Raw genomic sequence first — 23,807 nt, forward strand, 5'->3', positions numbered from 1 at the left:
TCTGCTGGGTACAACAGATGCAGAAACACCTTCCAAAATCGGTGGAACACGCAGACAGGGCTGAGCACATTGAGGCTGCCATGGCTTATGGGGCGGATGCTCTCTATGATTTGGTACTCGTCCTCTAGAGGTATGGCTTCTGCTGTGGCGGCCAGAAGATTGCTCTATTTGCATAACTGGGCAGCGAATGTCTCCTCCAAGGTACAATTGGGCTCGCTGCCCTTCAAGGGTCGTTTTTTGTTTGGGGAAGATCTCAAACACCTGATTCAATCTCTCGGAACTAACCAGGCACTCTGTTTGCCCAAGGATAAGCCAAAAGGTTTTTTCAGGTACGATCTCTGTTTCGATCTGATAGGAGATCGAGGCTTGCGAGGGCCATGCCAGGTTCTCAGAGGCAGTTCTCTCCTTGAGGGCAGTACTGGGGACAGTCCTTTCGGGGTGCCCGGAAGCCGTTCCGAGGAGCCACTGGGGGATCTTCGGCCGGCAGTAAGTCAGCCCAATGAGGCGAAGCCGGTCCACCCCATTGTTTCTATTATAGGAGATCGTTTGACTCAATTTTATGTTTGGCCGCTGTTGGAAACAGGATGCTGGGCTTGATGGACCCATGGTCTGACCCAGTATGGTATGTTCTTATGTTCTTCTTATGTTCTTATGAGTGGGCCAGGATTACACAGGACCAGTGGGTTCTCAGTGTGGTGAAAACGGCTATGCTTTGGAATTTGCTCGGCCCGTTCACGAACTGTTTCTAATATCCCCGTGCGGTCCCGTGAGCAAGCAGTCTGCGGTACAGGAAATCCTAGATCGTCTCCAGTGCTTGGGAGCTGTAATTCCGGTTCCCTCTGCGGAAGTTCCACGGGATGCTACTCCATCTATTTTGTTGTCCCAAAGAAGACATGTTGTCATGTTTCGCCTGATACTTGATTTAAAAAAGGTGAATGCAGCCCTCAAGGTGCTGTGCTTCCGGATGGAGACCTTGCAGACCGAGAGAGTGGCGGTTCACAAGGGGGAGTTTCTGGCTTCCCTAGATCTCACGGAGGCCTATCTACACATTCCCATCCATCCAGACTTGCGATGTTTTCTTCGCTTCATGGTCCTGGGTCAACTTTTTCAGTTTCAGGCCCTTCCTTTTGGACTGGCCACAGCCCCACGCACTTTCACCAAGGTGATGATGGTAGTAGCGCCGGTCCTCTGGACGACTGGCTTATCAGGGCAAAGTCAGAGGTTCTCTGTTACCAGTCGATTCGCAAAGTTGTCAAGGTTCTTCAGTCTCTTGGATGGGTGGTAAACTTGGTGAAGAGTCATTTGACACCGACTCAATCCTTGGAGCACCTGGGCGCTCGGTTCGACACTCTGATCGGCAAAGTGTATCTTTCAGAGGAGAGAGTTCTAAATCTGCAGAATCGAGCACAGCAATTGTTGCACTTGCACATGCCCAAGGTCTGGGATTACTTGCAAGTTCTGGGCTTGATGGCTTCAACTCTGGAGTTGGTTCCTTGGGTGTTTTTTCATATGAGGCTTTACAAAAGGGCTCTTTTGGTTCGTTGGAAGCTGGTCTCAGAGGAATTTCAGCTACTGTTGCCTCTCGAGGGCATAGTTGGAGATAGTCTTTCTTGGTGGCTTCAGACTTCGAGGGGTGGACTTCAAGGTACCAGACTGGATGATAGTTACTACCGATGCCCATCTTTGTGGATGGGGAGCGGTTTGTCAGAATCGTTCAGTCCAGGGTACCTGGTCTGTGAGAGAATCCGCATGGTCTATAAGCTGTTTGGAGACCAGGGCAGTCCTTCTAGCCTTACAAGAGTTTTTACCATTGGTGAGAGGTTGATCGGTGAGGATTCTTTCAGACAATGCGATGACAGTCGCTTATATCAATCGGTAGGACGGAACCAAGAGCCAGGCAGTAGCTCAGGAAGCTCATGAGTTAATTCTGCGGGCAAAGAAACACCTAGAGCACATAGCGGTGTCCCACATAGCTGGGGTCGAAAATATTCAAGTGGATTTCTTGAGTCTGACTCAGTTAGACCCGGATGAGTAGGATATGTCGGAATCCACGAGGAAACTCAACCGAGATCGGTGGGTATCTCCTCACGTGGATTTAATGGCGACTCGTCAGAATGCCAAAGCATTTCGATTCTTCAGTCGAAGGCGTCAGCATGAAGCCGAGGATGTCAATGCTCTAGTCCTACCTTGGCCTCAGGAGGGTCCTACTTTGTTTCCTCCCTGGCCGTTAGTGGGCAAGGTCTTACGTTGCATAGAGAAACATCACAGCGAGGTGATTTTGGTCGCTCCAGAGTGGCCACGGCGTCCGTGGTTCGCGAATCTGGTCAACTTGGCGGAGGATGGGCCTATTCACATCGGTCATCTGACAGGACTACCGTGTGAGGGTCCCATATTTTCAGACCAGGCTGCTCACTTCTGTCTAGCGGCATGCCTTTTGAAAGGTGGCGATTAAGGCACAGAGGTTATCCGGAGTCTGTCATAACTACATTATTACAGGCCAGAAGGAGATCCACTAATGTGGCTTACATTAGAGCAGAGCTTTCCAAACTTTTCATGTTGGTGACACACTTTTTAGACTAACATAATTTCACGACACAGTAATTCAGTCTACTAGCAAACCAGAGGCTAGAACATTAATACATCACCTACAGGAATAACAGAATAAGCTGGACTACTACTACAGAGAAACTACACGTTAGCAGAAATACTGCATTTCAGTCACACGCACAGGCAAAACAGAGACCGATCTTTACCTAATATAGAAATGAGACCACAAATTAGAAACTGAAACATGCAGATAAAACCAAAATAGCCTGAGAAACTAAAGTCTCTGAACAGTGGAATACTGAAGAAAGAGAAAAATACAAAATATAAGAAATGCACATTCCCAAAGATGGCATATCTAACATCTCAAAATAATTTTTTACCTTTGTTGTCTGATCTTTGTATTTTTCTAATTCCTTTTCAGTGTCTGTCTTCTACTACTGTCTTCTTCCCTTCCACATACACACACATACACGCTTTCTCTCACAGACTCCCTCACTCACTCAAGTTCTCACTCTCATATGCTCTCCCCCCACACACACACAAACTCACATTCTCTGCAGACACACATACAAGCTCTCACTTTATCACCCCTCCCCAGGCTTACATTCTTATGCACACACAGGCACCCATTCTCACCCACACACTCAAACCCAGACTCCCATTCTCACCCACAAACCAATGCTCCTATTCTCACCCACACATACCCACACATACACATATTCAAGTTCCCATTCTCACCCACACACACAAACCCAGGCTTTCATTCTCACCCACACACACAAACCCAGGCTTCCATTCTCACCCACACATACACATTCAAGCCCGCGCACAGCTTCCTCCCCCTCCCAAGCAGGAAGATCATTTGGCCTCTCTGGCTGCCACTGGCCTCCTGCTATCTTTGGGCCGTACGGCCTACTTATCTTCCTGCTTGGGGGGAGGGGGAGTAAGCAGAAGCTGTGTGCGGCGTTTCTGCTCCCTCCCCCCCCCCCCCAAAAAAAAAAATAGAAAGATTGGTGGGCCATACGGCCGCAGGATCGCTTCCCCATGAGTGCCGTGCAAATGCACAGAATGGCGCACCAATCCTGGGTTGTCCTCTTCGCCGCGCAGAGATGGGATCCCGTGATGGCCTTGCAGGTCCGGTGCTCCACCTCCAGTTCTAGTTGGAACCTGCCCCGTGGATTCCTCTACTGCTCGCTGGAAGAGCCAGGGCCGCGGGGGAGTTACTTAAGGTAACTCCCCCGCGGAGTTACTTAAGGTGCAGTTGACGGCCTTGGGCTGTCTTCGTGGAAAGATTGAAGGTTTCACTATTTCAGCTCATCCAGATGTTACTAGGTTCCTCAGAGGAACAAATAATTTACATCCTCCAGTCAGAAGGGTTTGTCCATCCTGGAACCTTAATCTAGTCCTCCGAGGTTTGTGTGCAGCTCCTTTTGAACCTCTGTGGCGAGCGACACTGAAAGACTTGACTCTCAAAGTGTTTTTTCTCGTGGCGATATGCTCGGCTAGAAGGATTTTGGAATTGCAAGCATTGTCTTGTTGGGATACCTTCCTTCATATATCAAATACCAGGGGTTTCATTGAAGACGGTGCCTTCTTTTTTGCCGAAAGTGGTGTCCGCCTTTCATGTGAACCAGACGGTGGAGCTTCCAGCCTTTCCATCTGTAGAGACATCCACTGCTCATGCAAAAGAGCTCAAGTGGTTAGATGCTCAGCGAGCACTATTGCGTTACCTAAATGTGACGAATGATTTCAGGAGTTCGCAAGTTTCACAGGAGGCAAACCTATTACTTCTGGCAGTGAAGTATGTGAAGTTCATTTCGGTGTCACACGCTAGTGCAGTGGAAAGTGTTCAAGGACAGGCATTTGAGCTGGTGGTGTAGTTTCTGGAAGACAGACCCCTTCTTATATGGAGGACACTGTATAAGGTGGGAGTATCCTCTGTGAGGTTTTATGGCAGTGAGCAACAGGCAAATATAGAATGTTTTTTCAGTCAAAGGAAAAACTGGCCTGATTTAATAGTGTCTTCTGAGAGCAGTTCATGTCGTGTTTCCTTCATGATCACTAGTGAGCATAGATCTCAAGACTGCAAAACTCTCAGGGTTGGTGATTCTAGTGGCTCCAGGTTGGCCATGGGCCCCATTGGTATGTAGCCACATTATTGGATGGAGATCAGTTACTTCCTCCACAGCAGAGGATGAGGATCCAAGTTGGGTTTGGCTTATGGTTGGGTCCTGGGGAGATCTCATTTGACTAAGAATTACTCACTTTGAGCCAAGGAATTTTCTATCTCTTTAGTATTTAGGAGGTCTTTTTTTTGTTCAAATATTTTTATTACAAATTTTACAAATAGAACAGAAAAATGTCAAAAGGTTTACATCTTAAGTACAAGAGATTAGGTTACTTAAGTTACAAAAAGAAACATTGGTTTCCGAAGGTTTGGGCTCCAAAGCAAACATCCAGACCGTTCACCTGCTGGCAATTCATATTTATAAAACTGCAGAACCATATTCCACCACACATTAAAGGACAAAAGAGTGTTTTCTTTCCAATGTTAAATCGGCAAATAGCCACAATAATCAGAAAATGAATTAAAACATTTTCATGTTTTGAAAGAGCCTGAGAAGGTACTAAGAATTTACATACGATAAATGAAAAAGTAACATCCTCTGATATCTGGAGGATAGCACATACTTGCCTTCAGACTGATTAAACATGTACATTTTCACAATGAAATAGGAGATGAGAGAGAGTACCCCTGACTCGCTTATAAGAGCATAAATCAGAACTCTGTAAGAAATTTCTTTAATTTTACTGGGGTCCATACTGCTCTATGAGCTATGAAATAGAGGCAGATTGGGAGACCTTAAGAGTTCTCCCAATATATGGACCATTGCAAGTTCTCTAATCTCAATGAGTAGTTAAGAGATTTTGATGAGTTTGGGTGTACCTTTTGTAGACTGCGGTTTAGTCATACAACTTTTGTCCAGTGGTGCCTTGATTTCTTGCATTTTGAAGTTCTTGCATGAAAGTTTGAGTCAAGTGTGGGCTTGAAATTCTCTGGACGTCCTAGTGGCAGCTTGCTTTTTATGGGGCTAATTTTTGGCAAGCCCTTGTCGTCACATTCGGACATGTCTCATTTCCTATAGGGAATACAGCACAGCCTCCGATAAAGGATACTATTTCTCATTGGTTTCTGAACTTATATAGAAACATAGAAACATAGAAATGACGGCAGAAGAAGACCAAATGGCCCATCCAGTCTGCCCAGCAAGCTTCCCTCATTTCTTCTCCCATACTTATCTGTTTCTCTTAGCTCTTGGTTCTAATTCCCTTCCACCCCCGCCATTAATGTAGAGAGCGGTGGAGGAGCTGCATCCAAGTGAAATATCTAGCTTGATTAGTTAGAGGTAGTAGGAGTAGTAACCGCCGCAATAAGCAAGCTACACCCATGCTTATTTGTTTTTACCCAGATTATGTTATACAGCCCTTATTGGTTGTTTATCTTCTCCCCTGCCGTTGAAGCAGGGAGCTATGCTGGATATGCGTGAGGTATCAGTTTTTTTCTTCTCCCCTGCCATTGAAGCAGAGAGCTATGCTGGATATGCATCGAAAGTGAAGTATCAGGCACATTTGGTTTGGGGTAGTAACCGCCGTGACAAGCCAGCTACTCCCCGCTTTGTGAGTGTGAATCCTTTTTTCTTCTCCCCTGCCGTTGAAGTTATGCTGGATATGCGTGAAGTATCAGTTTTTCTTTTCCCCTGCCGTTGAAGCAGAGAGCTATGCTGGAAATTCGTGATGTATCAGTCTTTCTCCCATGCCATTGAAGTAGAGAGCCATGCTGGATATGCGTCGAGAGTGAAGTATCAGGTACATTTGGTTTGGGGTAGTAACCGCCGTAACAAGCCAGCTACTCCCCGCTTTGTGAGTGCGAACCCTTTTTTCTTCTCCCCTGCCGTTTAAGCAGAGAGCTCTGCTGGATGTGTGAAGTAACAGTTTTTCTTTTCCCCTGCTGTTGAAGCAGAGAACTATGCTGGATATGCATTGAAAGTGAAGTATAAGAATGGAGTGATCAAGCTAGTTGAAAGGCATCAGGAATAGAGGAAGGTGGAGGTAGTAATTTGGATATTTGGTTTGGGGTAGTAACCGCCATAACAAGCCAGCTACTCCCGTCTTTGTGAGTGCAAATCCTTTTTTCCACATTTCCTCTTGCTGTTGAATCTTAGAGTGATGTTGGAGTCACAGTAACCATGTGTATGTTTATTGACTAAGGGTATTGTCTCCAGGCAGTAGCCATCATTCTGGCGAGTCACCCACTCTTCATTGGCGGCCTCTTGACTTTATGGATCCACAGTGTTTATCCCACGCCCCTTTGAAGTCCTTCACAGTTCTGGTCTTCACCACTTCCTCCGGAAGGGCATTCCAGGCATCCACCACCCTCTCCGTGAAGAAATACTTCCTGACATTGGTTCTGAATCTTCCTCCCTGGAGCTTCAAATCGTGACCCCTGGTTCTGCTGATTTTTTTCTTATGGTAAAGGTTTGTCGTTGCCTTTGGATCATTAAAACCTTTCAAGTATCTGAAAGTCTGTATCATATCACCTCTGCTCCTCCTTTCCTCCAGGGTGTACATATTTAGATTCTTCAATCTTTCCTCGTACGTCATGCGATGAAGATCCTCCACCTTCCTGGTCGCCCTTCTCTGTACCGCTTCCATCTTGTCTTTGTCTTTTTGTAGATACGGTCTCCAGAACTGAACACAGTACTCCAGGTGAGGCCTCACCAAGGACCTGTACAAGGGAATAATCACTTCCCTTTTCTTACTCGATATTCCTCTCTCTATGCAGCCCAGCATTCTTCTGGCTTTTGCTATCGCCTTGTCGCATTGTTTCGCAGACTTCATATCATTAGACACTATCACCCCAAGGTCCCTCTCCTGCTCCGTGCACGTCAGCCTTTCCCCCCCCATCGAATACAGTTCATTCGGATTTCCGCTCCCCATATGCATGACTTTGCACTTCTTGGCATTGAATCTCAGCTGCCATATCTTCGACCACTCTTCCAGTTTCCTTAGATCCCGTCTCATTCTCTCCACTCCTTCCGGCGTGTCCACTCTGTTGCAGATCTTAGTGTCATCCACAAAAAGACAAACCTTACCTTCTATTCCGTCCGCAATGTCGCTCACAAAGATATTGAACAGGACCGGTCCCAACACCGATCCTTGCGGTACACCACTTAAAACCGCTCTCTCTTCAGAGAAGGTTCCGTTTACCATCACACATTGTCTTCTGTCCGTCAACCAATTTGCAATCCAGGTCACCACCTTGTCACTCACTCCCAAGCTTCTCGTTTTATTCACCAGTCTCCTGTGCGGAACCGTATCAAAAGCTTTGCTGAAATCCAAGTATATGACATCGAGCGCTCTTCCTTGGTCCAATTCCTTGGTTACCCAGTCAAAAAAGTCAGTCAAATCAGATTTGTCTGACAGGATCTTCCCCTGGTGAATCCATGTTGCCTCTGGTCCATCAATTCTCCGGACTGTAGATAGTTCACTATTCTCTCTTTCAGCAGAGACTCCATTACTTTTCCCACCACCGAAGTGAGGCTAACCGGCCTGTAGTTGCCAGCCTCCTCCCTGTTCCCACTCTTGTGAAGCGGGACCACCACCGCTCTTCTCCAGTCTCTCGGCACCACTCCCGTTTCTAGGGATCTATTGAACAGGTCACACAGCGGACCCGCCAGAACATCTCTGAGCTCCCTCAATATCCTTGGATGAATCCCATCAGGCCCCATGGCTTTGTCCACTTTCAGGTTCTTTAGCTCTTCCCACACATTTTCTACTGTAAAAGGATTTTCATCTATTCCACTTCCCTCCAGTTTCTTGTTGTGTACAGATGGTCCTTCTCCAGGGTCTTCTTTAGTGAACACAGAGCTGAAGTATTCGTTTAATATTTCTGCCATTTCTTCGTCTGTCTCCACACATTGATCATTACCACCTTTCAATTTCACTATACCACTTTGGACCTTTCTCTTTTCGCTGATGTATCTGAAAAATGTTTTGTCACCATTTTTTATCTCCTTGGCAATCCTCTCTTCTGCTTGATTTTTTGCCAACTTGATTGTTTTCTTCGTCTCCCTCAGTTGATACAAATATTCTTCTTTGTGCTCCTCCCTTTGGGATCCTTTATATTTCTTGAATGCTGTTCTTTTAGCTTTAATTTTGTCAGCCACCTCCTTTGAGAACCAGATAGGTTTCAATTTTCTTTTGCTTTTCTTTATGTTTCTAACATATAGAGCAGTTGCCTTGGTGATTGCTCCTTTTAGATTGGTCCACTGCTGATCCACATCTCTCTCGTTCTCCCATCCTTTAAGTTCTTCCTCCAGGTACTTTCCCATTTCCTCAAAGTCTGTGTTTTTGAACTGTAAAACTCGGGTCTTTGTGGTTCTTTTCCCTATTCTATTAGTGATATTAAACCATACCGTTCGATGATCACTGCTGCTGAGGTGGGCGCCCACCTGGACATCTGAGACATTATCTGCATTATTGAGCAATAAGTCGAGTATAGCACCTTCTCTCGTGGGTTCCAACACCATTTGTTTGAACAAAGATACTTGCATGGCATCCATTATTGCTCTACTATTTTTAGTTTCTGCAGAGGGGATTTTCCAGTCTACATCTGGCATATTAAAGTCACCCACGATCACCACTTCTCCCTTCTTACCTATCTTATGGATGTCTTCAATCAGATCTCTGTCCAGCTCTTCCTTTTGGTTTCGAGGCCTGTAAACCACTCCAATATAAATGGACACTCCGTCATCTTTTTTTAGGTCGACCCATAGAGCTTCTTCTTTACCCCAACTTCCTTGTAGCTCAGATGCTTGGATGTTGTTTCTGACATAAAGAGCCACACCTCCCCCTTTTCTATCCTCTCTGTCCTTCCTTAACAAGTTGTAGCCTGGTATTGTTGTATCCCATTCATGAGATTCTGTGAACCATGTTTCTGTGATAGCAACAATGTCCAATTCTGCCTCAGCCATTAGGGCCTGCAGATCTGGGATTTTATTTCCCAAACTATGAGCATTTGTGGTCATAGCCTTCCAGGTACTCTCTTTAAGGTTATTGCTTTTCCTGGACTCCTTATGAGATATTAGTTGAGATTTGTTATTCACTTTACTCTTTCTGTTTGTAGTTGTGCCACTGTTGACAGAGTTATCCATCTCAATTAGATTTTTCTTTTGGTTATGGATCTTGAAATACTGCATGCATTGTGTTTTTTCTCTCTTTTCTGGTAATACTGCAATGTTTTTTTCAAGAACTTCCTCAGTTTTTAATATAGAGAGGGCTTGTTCTTTTTGCATTTGGTACATTGTGTGTCTCCTTATCACAGGTCTAATTCTACCAGAGCCCACTGTAATCCTGGATTGTAAAGAATTTCTTAATGACCTGTTTGAGTGGGAGGGTGTACCTGTTGGCTGCTCATCTGTCAAGAATGGATGACTTTGGGTCCTACCTGAGCGTAATGGATCTCCTTTTCTTGACTCCTGGTTTTTCCGTGATATTGGGGAATTATTATCTGTGTAATGCAATGTGGGTGTAATACTTTTAATTGAAGCTAATTGAGCTTTTATCTCAGTCAGCTCCATTTTCAAGGAAGAGAGTTGTGCACAAATTGGGCAAGCTCTAAGTTTCCAGATGCTTTCCCTCAGAATAAAGGCTCTACAGCAGTTACATTGGATAGTCCTCATCTTGGTAGTTTGTGATTTGTATTTCCTTGACTGTTACCAATGTACTAATTTATCTCGCTGCCAATGGGAAGTTAGGCAGTCTTTATTAGAAAACAAGCCCCAGGGGTGGGTGGGTGTCAAACAGTTTAGCCTGGGACAAGCTGGGTAAAGTAGGGCACTTCTGGACTGTTGCCTTTGCTTTTGGTCAATTGTTTTAAAAAACAGTCTTTATGCCCCAATTTTTAGTTTGAACCGATTTTTTGTGCCAACTAACTCCAAGGGAGAGTTTAAAAGGTGTTTTAAAAGCTGGAGAGCTGTCTACTTGGAGGTTTCTTTTTTTGTTTTTTTGTTTTTTTTTTCCTTCTAGCTTTATTCAAACAGCAAATCAACTTACTAGATTAAAAACTTACTATAAAGAAATGAAACACAGACTATAAAGAAAATTAAAAACAGACAGGAATAATCACAGAACCTTTCTACAGTAATAGTAATTACTTTCTACAGTAATAGTAATAACTATAAAGAAATGAAACAGACTAAGAAAATTAAAACCCACAGGAATAATCACAGAACCTTGCAATAATCAAAAACCTTGCAATAATCAAAAAATATACTTAGCCACAATGCAGAGTTCACAATGTAATATACACGTCCACCAGGAGAAAAACCCTCCAACTTGTGCTCAGGAACACAATCTTATCCTTTTGGATAGGCTTTAGTTTTGAGTTTTAAGATACCAATTCTTTTTTTTTTTTTTTAATGGCAAGTTGTTCCATAAGAAAGTTTTCAGAGTTGTAGGAGTTTTCTTGAAGCAAGCCTTTTTCTGGGGTTCTCAGAGGATATGGTTAGGTTTCGCTCGGTGCCATTTTTATTTCCAAGGATGGTTTTGATCTTTCATCCTAGCCAGGTGGGGTTGCTGTCTGCCTTGGCATAATCCGTGTCAAGGGGAGACTACTTCCAGCTCTGGTGTTGGATATCAGAAGAATGTTTTTTTGTAGTGAGTTCTGCTCATCTGTTGGAATTTAGTTTAGTTTGGCCGCCAAAGACTGGTAAGTTCTTCACCTTTTCCTTCGCAAAGAGCTACCATCTAGAAATTTGAACCAGAGAGGTGGTGTTCTTAGAGCAGTTTGGCAGTTTCCCATCTATTTCAGGAGTAGCTTGGGTACATCCCATGTGTCTGGACTAGTCTAGCTGGATGGAAAGGAAGGAGAAATTTGTTCTTTCTTGGTTATTTCTTTTTCTTGAGACCAGCCAGGCAAGTCCAGGATACTCCCTGTGTTGCCAAACATATCATTCAAGCAAGTAGAAATTATGATGAGAGGTGCAACTTGTCACTGCAGTAGAAAATAAGATAAGCCTTATGGCGATACTATTCATGGTCCTTGCTCTTGTTTTCTGTCTTCTTGGAAGCCTTCTGGTTATTGGGGGTGAGGAAAATTCATTGAATCGGTGAGTTAGCACAAGAGCCTATAAAGGGTGACTGTCTCCATCTGCTGGTTGGTGAGCATAACCCATTCATCTGGACTGGCTGGAGTCAAGGAAAGTAAATTATCAGATAAAAACAAATTTCTCAGCATCCAGTTGCTTTCCTGATTTGCGAGGACACTGGAAGAATCTTACTTTTTTTGCAATTTACATAATACTGCTTTTGTTTATTTCTCTTCTTTTCAGTATGAGAACAAGGTAGCTGTGCGAGACCGTGTAGCCTTCGCTTGTATGTTCCTCAGTGATGCTCAGGTAAGGCCCAAAGGATTTAAAGTCTGAAATTATACTTCATTTTGTTCAAGAGTGTTCAAGAGCACATGGGATCTGTTACATAATATTTTCATGCCTCCCCTGCCCCTTCCAGAGGTTGAACCCATGGCCACCTTAGCTTTAAGGCCCTAACCAGAGAGAGAGACTCTGTAGAGACCAATATGTAAGTTTACTATTTATACTACTGTAAGAAGTGGCACAGTTAACTCAGGGTGAGGTTTGGGGGGGGCAGTTTTACATACTCAGAGGTACGAACAGCAAAGTTAACATCGGTGAAGATTTTCTGTCATTTGGAGTGATGAAAGGTAAAAGAAGAGTTGATTTGTACATTGTACTCTCTACCTAGGTAGAGCATGCATCAAGCTAGGTAGAGAGTTCATTGTGCAAATCAACTCCTCTTTTATATTTCATCACTCCAAATGACAGAAAATTTTCACTGATGTCAACTTTGCTTTCGTACCTAAGACTGACTGTGTATGTAAAACTGCCCCCAAAACCTACCTCACCCTGAGTTAATAGTGCCATTCTTACACGGGGTCTATATTTTATTTATTTACTGGTTTTATATGCCTTCATTCGGTGAAAGCCATCATAATGGTTCACAACAAAAACATAAAATTACATCTAGTAATATCTTAAATACAATTCAAGTTAAAATGATTCAAAATAAATAAGTAAAATTCAATGTCATATGATAAATAGGTATGCACAATTAGCCTAGGATAAATTCCTGTAAAGAGAAACATTATAAAACAAAGGAAATTAGTGTTTGGGATAAGATTTGTACGTAATTTCATTTGATATCATTATAGGCCTTCCTAAATAGCCATGTTTTGACCTCCTTCTTGAAAAGTTTTAGGTTTGGTTGCATGCGAATTTCAACAGGGAGAGCGAACAGATTTTTGGACTTGAGAGAGAGAGATTGCCCGATCTCTCACTTGGCTGAGGTACGCAGATCTTACTGAAGGGATAGATAACAAACCTTTATTGGCAGATCATAAGTTTCATTGAGGAATGTGTATTTTGATAGCAGTATTAAGCCAATCTGTCTGTTCTCCATAAATGATTTTATGAAGAATTGTTAGGATCTTATATTCTATTCTAAATTTTATGGGAAGCCAATGAAGTGATATCAGGATCGGAGTGATGTGCCTTATGTTTTTTTGAATCCGTTAAGATTCTAGCTGCTAAATTTTGGAGAATTAGTAACGGACGGATTGTGGACATAGGTAGTCTGAGTAAAAGTGAGTTGCAGTAATCGATGTTGGTGAAGATGAGAAGTTGCAACACAGATTCAGAAAAGGTTTTAGTCTCCTTAAGGTTAATAATTTATAATATCCTTCTCTAATCTTTAGTCTATAGTAACTCAGAGGTCGCAAGCATGCAGTGTAAGATGAATTACTGATTGTTGGTCTTCTGACATCAGTGGTGGTAATAGAGTGATAGTTATTTTTCTAACAGTATAATTTCGGTTTTGGACATGTTCAGTATGAGTTTCATGTGAGTTAATAGCTGCTTGATGTAGGATAGATACATGGCAGTTTTTTTGTAAGTTGCTTCAATAGTGTCATTAATCGGGATAAGTATTTGTATGTCGTCAGCATAAATGTAATGGGTAAGCCCAAGACCAGAAAGTAAATGGCAAAGTGGAAGCATACAGATATTAAACAACGTAGCGGAAAGTGCAGAGCATTGTGGAACCCCTGTTTTGAGTTGAATTTTATTAATTTTTACTTGAAAGTTATGATTAGATAGGATGAAAACCATTAGAAGGTCTTGTTTATGAGTCCAATTTCTGATAATTGTTGTAGAAGGATGGTAAGATTTACTGTGTCGAATGCTGCGGCCAGATCTAATAGTACCAGTAAGTATTTTTGTCCATTATCAAATCCTCTTAGTGTGTAGTATTAGTGAAAGGAGAAGGGATTCAGTGCTATAACGTTTCCTAAAGCCAAACTGTAATGGATAAAGAATGTTGTTTTTTTCCCCATATGTTCCATTAGTTGTTTTTGAACAATTTTCTCTAATAGTTTTGCCAGGAATAGGAGATTCGAAATTGGATGATAATTGTTAAGGATACTAGGGTCAACATTCTCTTTCTTTAGAATTGGCTTAATCACAGTGGTTTTTAAAATATCAGGAACATGTCCTTCAGAAAGAGAATCATTGATTATTTTCATAATTGGGGTAGTAATTGAATCCTTAATTTGTTTCAAGGTTTGAGATGGTATACTGTCTTGGGGATGGTTTGCTGGATTCGCTTACTGATGAGTGAGTGTATTTCCTCAGGGAGATTAAATCAAAGTCTGTCCATTTTGTTAGTTCTTTTTTCCCCGTATCAATACATTGTTCATCTGACTTTAAATTTTTAGTGATTAAATTGGTAATTTTATCGCTGAAAAATGTTGCTATTTCGTTACATCTACTATCTGGTAGCATTGGTTTGTCATTATTTATGTTTTAGTCAGCTTTTTTACAATGGAGTTGTGGTTGAATTTTTGGATTTTATTTGAGTAGAAGTCCTTTTTTGTGTTTAGCCTTTTATAGTACGTCAAGTAGGACTGATAAGCAGAGATGGTTAAGGTATTTTTTTGTTTCCTCCAGGTTTTTTTCCTTTTTCTAAGTTCTCGTCTATAGAATTCTGGTCCATATCTTCTTTGAGGGTAAGGGTCTTTTTGTTAAGCTGGGGGGCTTGCCTAATGTGTCTTTTTTGCAGTTTTCTTTATATATACCTTTCTTGTGATTTGCTGTTTTGAAATAGTACCATATATCTATCTCTTAGTTGTTTAACTTGGAATGTATGCAGTATAGGCTCCGTAAACAAACTTTACAAGCTATTACAGGCTTGTGCAGATTCCACACGGATATAGCTCTCCATGTCTTACTGATTTAGAAAATTTGAAGCTCCAAATGCATCGGGTGGGAGAAGTATATTTTGCCTCTTCTACAAGCGTAAAGCTGGGGTAGCCATATTAATTAACAAAAGTTTAACAGTGGTAGTCCAAAACACTTTTTCAGGTCCTCTCTTAGTTTTTTACTGCTTGCACTTAGATGGTTCTTCGTTTCCATCCCTGCTACTTTCCTCACGTGATATGATTTTTTTCAGGACTGGATTGGTCAGTTCTCCAGCGATTTTTTTTTTTTTTTTTAATTAAATAAGTCCACTCCTTAAACCCTGCCGACCTTAATAAAGAAATCAAGTGGGTCTTGTTTCTTTAAGATTTCTTTGATTTCCTATTAAGAATTCTTGTCTCCGTTATGGTTGTCTTCTCCCATAGTTTTTCACTTTATATGCTAACCAGTCCTCTTTCAGGTCTTCTTTTAGCTTAATTACATTGGTTTGTTCTCTTTTATGTCCTTCTATTCTATTTCCAGTGATGATGTGGGTTCAAGAGATTCTAGCGTCTGTTTGTGGATAGTTGGTGAAGGATTTTGGCTTGGTGGTTGCGAAGGGTTTGATGATGTGTTGGATGTTGCCAGGGGGGCAAGTAGGTTTTTGATTTTGTTGTCAAAGAAGATAGCCAACTCTGTAGATTTGTTTTGGGCTGCTTCTTCTGGGAAGGAAGGGGGAATAGGGGTGGTAAGGGCTGCAACATATGAGAACAGAGTTTTTGGGTCGTATAGGAAGCTGTGTATTTTTTTGGCATAGAAATCTCGTTTGGTGCGGGTAATGGAAGTCCTATAGTAGTTAATTGCTGTTTTGTAAGAAGCCAGTGAGGTATGGGAGGGATCTTTCCGCCAGCGTTGTTCTTTGTGTTGTAAGTCTTGTTTGAGTTTTCTTAATTCAGTTGAGAACCAGGGTTTTTTGTTCGTGCGGGCCGGGTTGATAACTTTTGAAGATAAGGGGCAGATTGTGTTTGCTACTGCGTGTGTGATAGATTGCCAGGAGTTAATAGCGGTATCAGCATCAGAGAGGTCCAGTTTAGTAAGGTCTTTGGCAAGGCTGTTGTTGAGTGTGTCCATGGAACACGGTTTCCTGAACTGGATAGAGGATTTAGTGGCAATGGGGGTCTGTTTTTGTTTTATAGATAATTCTGTAACTATCATCGAGTGATCTGACCAGGGGATGGGGGTGCAGGAAGGTGGGGAGATGGGCGAGATGGCTTCATTCATGAATATCAGATCGAGCGTGTGGCCTGCCTTGTGTGTGGGATTGTTTATAATTTGTTTGAATCCCATAGCCTGTAGGGAGGAGAGAAAGGCTTCGCAATTGGATGATGGGGATGGGGAGTCAACATCGATGTTGAAGTCTCCCAAAATGATAGCAGGTGAGATAGTGTTGATGTGTTTGGCTATGACTTCGATGAGGGGAGAGGGGTCGACTTCTAGGAGTCCCGGGGGGGGCGTAAATAAGGCAGATTTGAAGCTGGGAGAATTTGAATAGTCCGATTTCTAGTTTGGTCGTCGATTTGAAGGCTTGCTGGGATATTCTCAGTTCTTTTTTTGCAATTAACATTATTCCACCCCCTCTTTTTTTAGGTCTGGGGATAGAGAAGATGTCATATTGTTGTATTTATTTATTTATTTGTTTTTTATACGATATGGTTATTTCTTCATAGTAAATAACCATATCGGATCGGTTTACATTTAACAAGGGTATAACTGGAGTAACAATTCAAGTAAACGAAAGATAACAATAGGTAGGAATAAGTGAACAACAACGTGTATTGGTAGTTGGTTAATTATGGCAGTGTCTGTGTTTTTCAGCCATGTTTCGGTAATGGCACGAATGTCCGGTTGGGTGTCCAGGAGGTGGTCGTTGAGCATGTGGGATTTCTTAGAGAGCGACTGCGAGTTGAGAAGGGTTAAGGTGATCAAAGATAAGCCTAGGAATTCTGTTAGTGGGGAGATCATGATTGGAATCGGGGATCTCTTTGAGCATAGGTTGAGCAAGGGTGGATTAGCTCTGTTGGGGAGCGAGCGAGGGATAATTGGTATGGGGAAGGATTGTAGCATGTTGTCTTTTTGGAGTAAATATAGCTGTTAGAAGAAATTAATGCTGGTGCTGGAGTGATTGTTAGTGCTGGAGTGGTTGTTAGCAGAGATGATCGTTGGATGGATGCTGGATGCTGGAGTGGTTGGACAATGACTGCTGGAGTGGCTGGATGAGTGCTGGATGAGTGATGGAGTGGCTGGATGACTGCTGGATGCTGGAGTGGTTGGACGATGACTGGAGTGGCTGGATGCTGGAGTGGCTGGATGAGTGCTGCATGCTGGAGTGGCTGGATGAGTGCTGCATGCTGGAGTGGCTGGATGAGTGCTGCATGCTGGAGTGGCTGGATGAGTGCTGGATGAGTGCTGGATGCTGGAGTGGCTGGATGAGTGCTGGATGCTGGAGTGGCTGGACGATGACTGCTGGAGTGGCTGGAAGAGTGGCTGGATGAGTGCTGGATGCTGAGGTGGCTGGAAGAATGCTTGAGGATAACTGATGTAGTGCGCTTGGAGTAAGGAAAGGGTGGAGTGGGTAGAGATGGTAGGTAGAGATGTGCTTAGAGTTTAAATTTCGTGTCTGGCTTCATTTGGGGGCGCCCCCCCCCAGGAATTTTTTTTCCCACGGTTCGGGGGTTTTTTTTGGGGGGGGGCCCGATTTTTGGGTTAGTGCACACTAACCCGAAAATTAATTTTTTCGGTTCTCCCATTGAAATTGCCTAATTCGGGGAAAAACGATTGCACATCCCTAATCAGCAGTCCTTTCATGGAGTCCGCAGGTCGGGCAGAGAGGCAATTGGTCAGGGCGCTGGGAGCAGTGTCAGCCCAATGAAGCCAGGGTTCCCTCCTATTTCTAGGAAGCAGATTGTCCAGCTTCTACGAGGACTGGGAAAAGATTACCTAAGACCACAGGGTTCTGGAGGTAATACGAGAGGGCTACACTCTAGATATTTGTGCCCATTAAGGGAAACCTTTGTAGAGTCCCATGTGGTCTCTCATAGCAAGTGGGAGGCGGTGTGGGGGACTCTGCAGAGGTTGCTCGCCCTTAAGGCCATTGTTCCCATCCCTTTGGAGGAGCAAGGACAGGGAAGGTATTCCATTTACTTTGTGGTTCCAAAAAAGGAGGGCTCTTTTTGCCCCATTCTCGATTTGCAGAAGATGAACCAGTTCCTTCGAGTCCTGCGGTTTTGCATGGAGATGCTGTGCACTGTGATTGCGAACTTCTGCTAAGGAGAGTTTTTGGCCTCCCTGGATCTTATGGAGGTGTCCCTGCACAACCCCATTCGGAAGGAACATCAGAGGTTTCTTCACTTCAAGGTGTTGGGTCAACACTTTCAGTTCAGAGCCTTTCCTTTCGGCTTGGCGATGGCACCCCGCATATTCACCAAAGTGATGGTAGTGATGGCAGCGGCCCTTTGCAAGGAGGGAATTTTGGTCCATCCGTACCTGGACGATTGGCTAATTCGAGCAAAGTCAAAGGAGGAATGCAAGACATCTTTCCAAAGGGTGATGATCACCTTACAGTTGCTCAGTTGGATCATAAATGGGCAGAAGAGTCATTTGAAACCGACTTAGTCATTGGTCTACTTGGGCATATTTCGACAGTCAGCAGGGCTAAGTCTTCCTGGCAGCGGACTGGGTGACGAAGATGCAATCCCAGGTGAAGTGTCTCCTTCGTTTGGAGGTGCCCACAGTGTGAGACTATTTGCAAGTCCTGGGGTCCATGGCATTCACGTTGGACTTGGTTCCGTGGGTTCTCGCACTCATGAGACCACTACAACGCACGCTGTTGCCCAGGTGGAGTCCTTGTTCGGAGAAGTTTCATCTTCCCTTGCCTCTGCTTCAGGAGTCCAGGTCTAGTCTCTTGTGGTGGCTGTCGTGTCCCAGTTTAGAGAAGGGAATGGACCAGGACTCTCCGGACCCTGGGTGGGGGTTTCCAAGGACACAAGCCTCTCAGGCTGGGGAGCAGTGTGCTTGGGCCAGTCGGCGCAAGGTTTGTGGTGGCCGGAGGAGAAGTCCTGGTCCATCAATCACTCGAGATGAGGGCTGTCCGAGCCCTGGAGGTTTTTCTGTCCCTGGTCAGGGGTCGAATGGTTCAGGTGTTCTCAGACAACGTGACTACTGTGGCGTACATCAATCGGCAGGGCGGTACGAAGAGTCATGCAGTGGCGCTGGAGGCTCGGAGGTTATTTGCCTTGGCGGGGCATCATCTTGAAGGTCTAGCTGCATCACACATAGCGGGCATAGACCATGTGCAGGCGGTCTTCCTTAGCAAACAGCAGCTGGATCCAGGGGAGTGGGAGTTGTCCCCAGAGGAGTGGAACTACATCTGTGCAAGGTGGGGCGTTCCCCAGTTGGATCTGATGGCAACACCCATCAACTCAAAGATGGAAAGATTTTTCAGTTGCTGAAAGGAAGTCTGTTCGGTGAGCCTCTATGCTCTTCTCTGGTATACTCTTGCCAACAGGAATCCTCCTGTACATTTTTCCTCCATGGCCTCTTGTAGGTCAGGTCCTCAGGTACATAGAATCGCATCCCAGGAGTGTAGTTCTGGTAATGCTGGAGTGGCCATGAAGACCGTGGTTCGCAGATCTGGTGTGGCTCTCAGTGGAAGGTCCCCTCAGGCTGGCTCATCTCCCAGAGTTGCTGCATCATTTGTTCTGCTTACATTTGTAAGGGGCAGCAGATTCCTGTGGGTTTGAGAGCGCACTCCACCAGGGCGCAGGCTGCATCTTGGGCCGAGTGTCAACTGCTGTCACCACAGGAGATTTGCAGAGCTGCGGTGTGGTCCTCGATTCATACCTTTACCAGGCATTATCGTCTTGATGTCAGGGCTCAGGACGAGCCGTCTTTTGGAGAGAGTGTTCTGCGCAGGTCTTTCGGGTGCCTGCCCGGTTTAGAGGTGCTTGGGTACATCCCACTGGTCTGGACTGATCTGGGTATGTTCAGGAAAAGAAAATTGGTTCTTACCTGCTAATTTTCATTCCTGTAATACCACAAGTCAATCCAGAGGTCCTCCCAGTTGATTCCGAAAGACTGATTTTCCTGCCAAACATACAGGCTGATACAGAAAACTGTTCGGGAGAGCTGGCAAGTGATCCACTAAATAAATTTATGTAAATGAGGGCCCACGGTAAAAGGAGGCGCTCGGGACACTAGCGTGTCCCGAGCGCCTCCTTTTTGACAGAAGTGGCGGCTGTCAGCGGGTTTGACAGCCGACGCTCAATTTTACCGGCATCAGTTGCCAAACCGGCTGACAGCTATGGGTTCGGAAAAAGGATGTCGGCTAAATTGAGCGTCCATCTTCCAACCCGCAGGCAGACTTTAAATTTATTTTTTTTTAATTTAAAATTTTTTTTTTCCTTTTGGGGCCTCCGACTTAATATCGCTATGATATTAAGTCGGAGGGTGTACAGAAAAGCAGTTTTTTCTGCTTTTCTGTACATTTTACTTTCTGGATCGCGCGGGAATGACTAATAGGCCCATCAACACGCATTTGCATGTTGCGGGCGCTATTAGTTTCGGGAGGTTGGCCACGCGTTTCGACGCACTATTACCCCTTACTGTATAAGGGGTAAAAATAGCACGTCGAAAACGCGCGGCCAAACGCGGGCTACAGTGTGCTCCGCTGCAGCACATTTTACTGTATCGGCCCGACAGTAATTTGTTCTATTATAAGGAAAGGATCTTTACCTTAGTGGGTATCTTAGTGGAGCAGGATTCAATTCTGTGTGTTTGTTCTCAACGAACAAAGTTTATAGTTGAGGGATATCCAACCCTTTGATCCCTATGTCCGTTTGAAGGGGTTTCTTTTATCTTGGCTTGGGTACAGGTCAATACTGAGGGGCTGCAAGTGGCACTCTCGGTTAAGTAGCAATACCTCAAAATTTTGTTTTCTGTCTCCATCTGCTGGAGGGGATGATTAACCCACTGGTCTCGACTGATCTGTGGTATTACAGGAACAAAAATTAGCAGGTAAAAACCAATTTTCCTATAAACAGTTTTTTGTAGATAGTATATATGCTCCCAATATATATTCACATTCCTTTTTTGTTAAGATTCTTAACATTCTTCTACCACATGTCCACATACCTATCCTGGTTGGAGGGGATTTTAATACAGTCTTTCACTCTGGATTGGACAAGCAGCCCCTTAAACTTCCTCCTAAGTGGGCTGAAAGTTAAGGTATACCATACTTATATCACCATCTCCAACTGCTAGACATCTGGAGAATGTTTCATCCCTTAGAGACAGATTTTACTCATATTTCTAGGATTTTTAGATTTAAATCTTGATTAGATTATTATTATCTAGGGAGCTCTACACCACCCAGTGGCTTTCCTGGCCTTATAAGCCCTGTGCAATAAGAGTACAAAATTGGAGGAAAAGGTAGAAGAGGCATATGAGTCCTCCAGGATATCCTCCTCACCTCCTAAATGAGGCCCCTCAGTGTCTTGATCTCCCCCAGAGGTCCTAACTACCGGGGATAAAGGAGGAGGGAAATCCCCCTCCGCAGCTCGCCAGGCAGTCGCGAATGTGGACAAGATGGCCACCGTTCCTACACTCAGCTGAAAGGGGTCGTCCCCAGGCTGCCGCACTGGAGAGAGAGCCTCCCAGGCTCGCAGCGCCTGGCCTGCAACCATCCCCGAAGTGCCCTCTCCCCCGGAAAGGCACCAGGAGCATCGGCCATCGTGAGTCTCCACAAGCGCAACAACTCGACCTGTGCGGCATGAAAACCTGGCGCTGAGCTACAACAACTGAAGAGCCGCCGGAGGAACGAGAAATTCAACTAGAGCCGTCTTATCGCTTGAAAGGAAGAGTCTGGGTAAAGCCTGCCGTCCCACGACACCCCTTTTTATTCTTTTTTTCCTTTTTTTAAACAAAACTTTAATCGGACAATCAAAGAAACCAAACACTTCCCTGAAAGAAGACTGACCTCAGGCTTTGACCGTCCTTCAGGACAAGTGAAACAGGGCCCCCAGTTTTTTGCCCTGTCCGGCGATGAAGGACCAAGCAATAAAGGGTCCCCAATCCCCTGCCATCCGCCTCACAGACGAGGGGGGATGGCTCCACCAGGACCTAACAACCCCCTGAGAGGCAAGTACTCCTTGATCTTCTAATCTCTTTTTTTTTTTTTTTTAAATCTGACTGCAGGCTTTGTACCTCCACCATCTGCTGGAAACAGAAATACTGAGGGTCTGCAGGTAGCACCTCATGTATGTGGCAGTGTCAGTAAAACTTTCTCTGTCTCCATCTGCTGGAGGGGAGGCAAAACCCAGGAGTCTGGACTGATCTGGGTACGTAGAGGGGAACCGTTATTTCGCAACTGATAGATGAGGGAACTGTTCTTTTCATTCCTAAATTGAGTGAAACTTTTGACTTGCAATTACAGGATTTCTTTTATTTTCAATTACAACACTATGTACTATCTTTGAATTACCTGACATTCTAAACCCAAAATGGCAGTATTTAAAGGATTGGCTTGATTGGGAAGAACATACTAAAGGTTCTTTTTTTTTTTTTTTTTAATAAAAATCTAGAGAATTTTCATAAACATTGATCTATTAAACCTATATGGAATAAATGGCAACAGGAGTTACAGATTCAGCTGTGTCTCACATCTTTTATTGGTTGTTTTAATGGTATTTCCAAAATCATGTGCAATGTTCAAATGAGAGAAACATGATATAAGTTTCCAGATTTTATATTTCTCCATGCCAGGTTTATTTAGTGAAATTTTCCAATTCAGATCTTTGCATTAAATGAACGACTGAACTAGGCCATTTAAGCCTTTGATACAATCTTTTTGGAAGTAGATCTTTAGGTATTTAAGCTAAATACTGGCTCTCTCTTTTCCCTTTAGTCCACAGATTGCCATTTTTGTCTGTTCCTTTCATCATTTTCAGGACCTGCAAGACAAAAACTTTGGATTATGAAAGTTTTTCTTTTAGTGGCAACTTTGATTCTTCTTTGTTGGAGACCGCCTGAGGCTCCCTCATTCACCCAGTAGCACAACCGTGTTCATAATCTTTTTGCTATGGAACAACTCTCTTGTAGACAGGCATCACTGTTGGTCAAGAGAAGAATCTTGGACATTTGGATGCCTTACATTACCTCGTTAACTCATAGAGCCCAGTTTGGCTCTCACTGTCTTTGGTTGACTTTGTCTAGCCATTTCACACACTTATTTACTATTTAACTTTGAACATTTGGGTTGGGAGTGAGAAGTAGATGCAGGGAGGAGGGGTTATAGGAGACAGTTGGTGTTGTGCTTGTGATAATGTTTTTCTTACATGTGGTGTATATCTGAGACACATATGTACCATATGTATTCTTCCTGATTTATTTAAAATCAGTTTGACCAATTAGCTTTTACACGAAGCCCATCTAGTGGACAGAGTTCTTCATAATTCCTATGCCCTGTGGCCAAAGTTCACTCGTTGGGATCTGATCCCCACACCTTCCCTACCCTTTACAGGAAGAATCAGTTTTAGTGTTCTTTCCAGACAATAGGCTATATGAACCCTGAGGACTGGTAAGGGAAAACAGGGACAACACAGAGGAAGAAAACATGACAACAATCCTTCATAGTCTTGCAGAGTTTTAATGGACTACTGGTCCTAGAGAAACCTGGATCCTTTGCAGGCTGTGCCACCTTTTATTGGACCCACATGAAGAATCATCCAAAGATGCTGCTGTACCTGAACCCTGTAGAAATGCCCTGTGACAAAACAGTAGTTTGATTGTGAATATCATTTGCTTGTCATTTAAAACTCTTTTTACTAAACAGGAGGTGGCAGTGTTCCATAGTCACCAGCAGCTGGTGCTGAAGGGGTTAATCTCAGACAGAGCCAG

General features: G+C 43.9%; 1 protein-coding gene across 2 annotated transcripts in view; it reads left to right on the top strand.

Annotated features, from left to right (window-relative positions):
• The window catches only part of LOC115084289 (GATOR complex protein MIOS-A), a 61,460-nt gene that overhangs the window by 13,350 nt on the left and 24,303 nt on the right, over positions 1-23,807 (top strand). For both annotated transcript variants that reach the window (XM_029588946.1, XM_029588945.1), the window contains exon 6: positions 11,940-12,005. In XM_029588946.1, the coding sequence (XP_029444806.1) occupies positions 11,940-12,005 (66 nt within the window). The remainder of the gene's footprint in view (positions 1-11,939; positions 12,006-23,807) is intronic.

Source organism: Rhinatrema bivittatum, chromosome 2 (assembly GCF_901001135.1).
Source record: "Rhinatrema bivittatum chromosome 2, aRhiBiv1.1, whole genome shotgun sequence".
Classification (NCBI taxonomy): Eukaryota; Metazoa; Chordata; class Amphibia; order Gymnophiona; family Rhinatrematidae; genus Rhinatrema; species Rhinatrema bivittatum.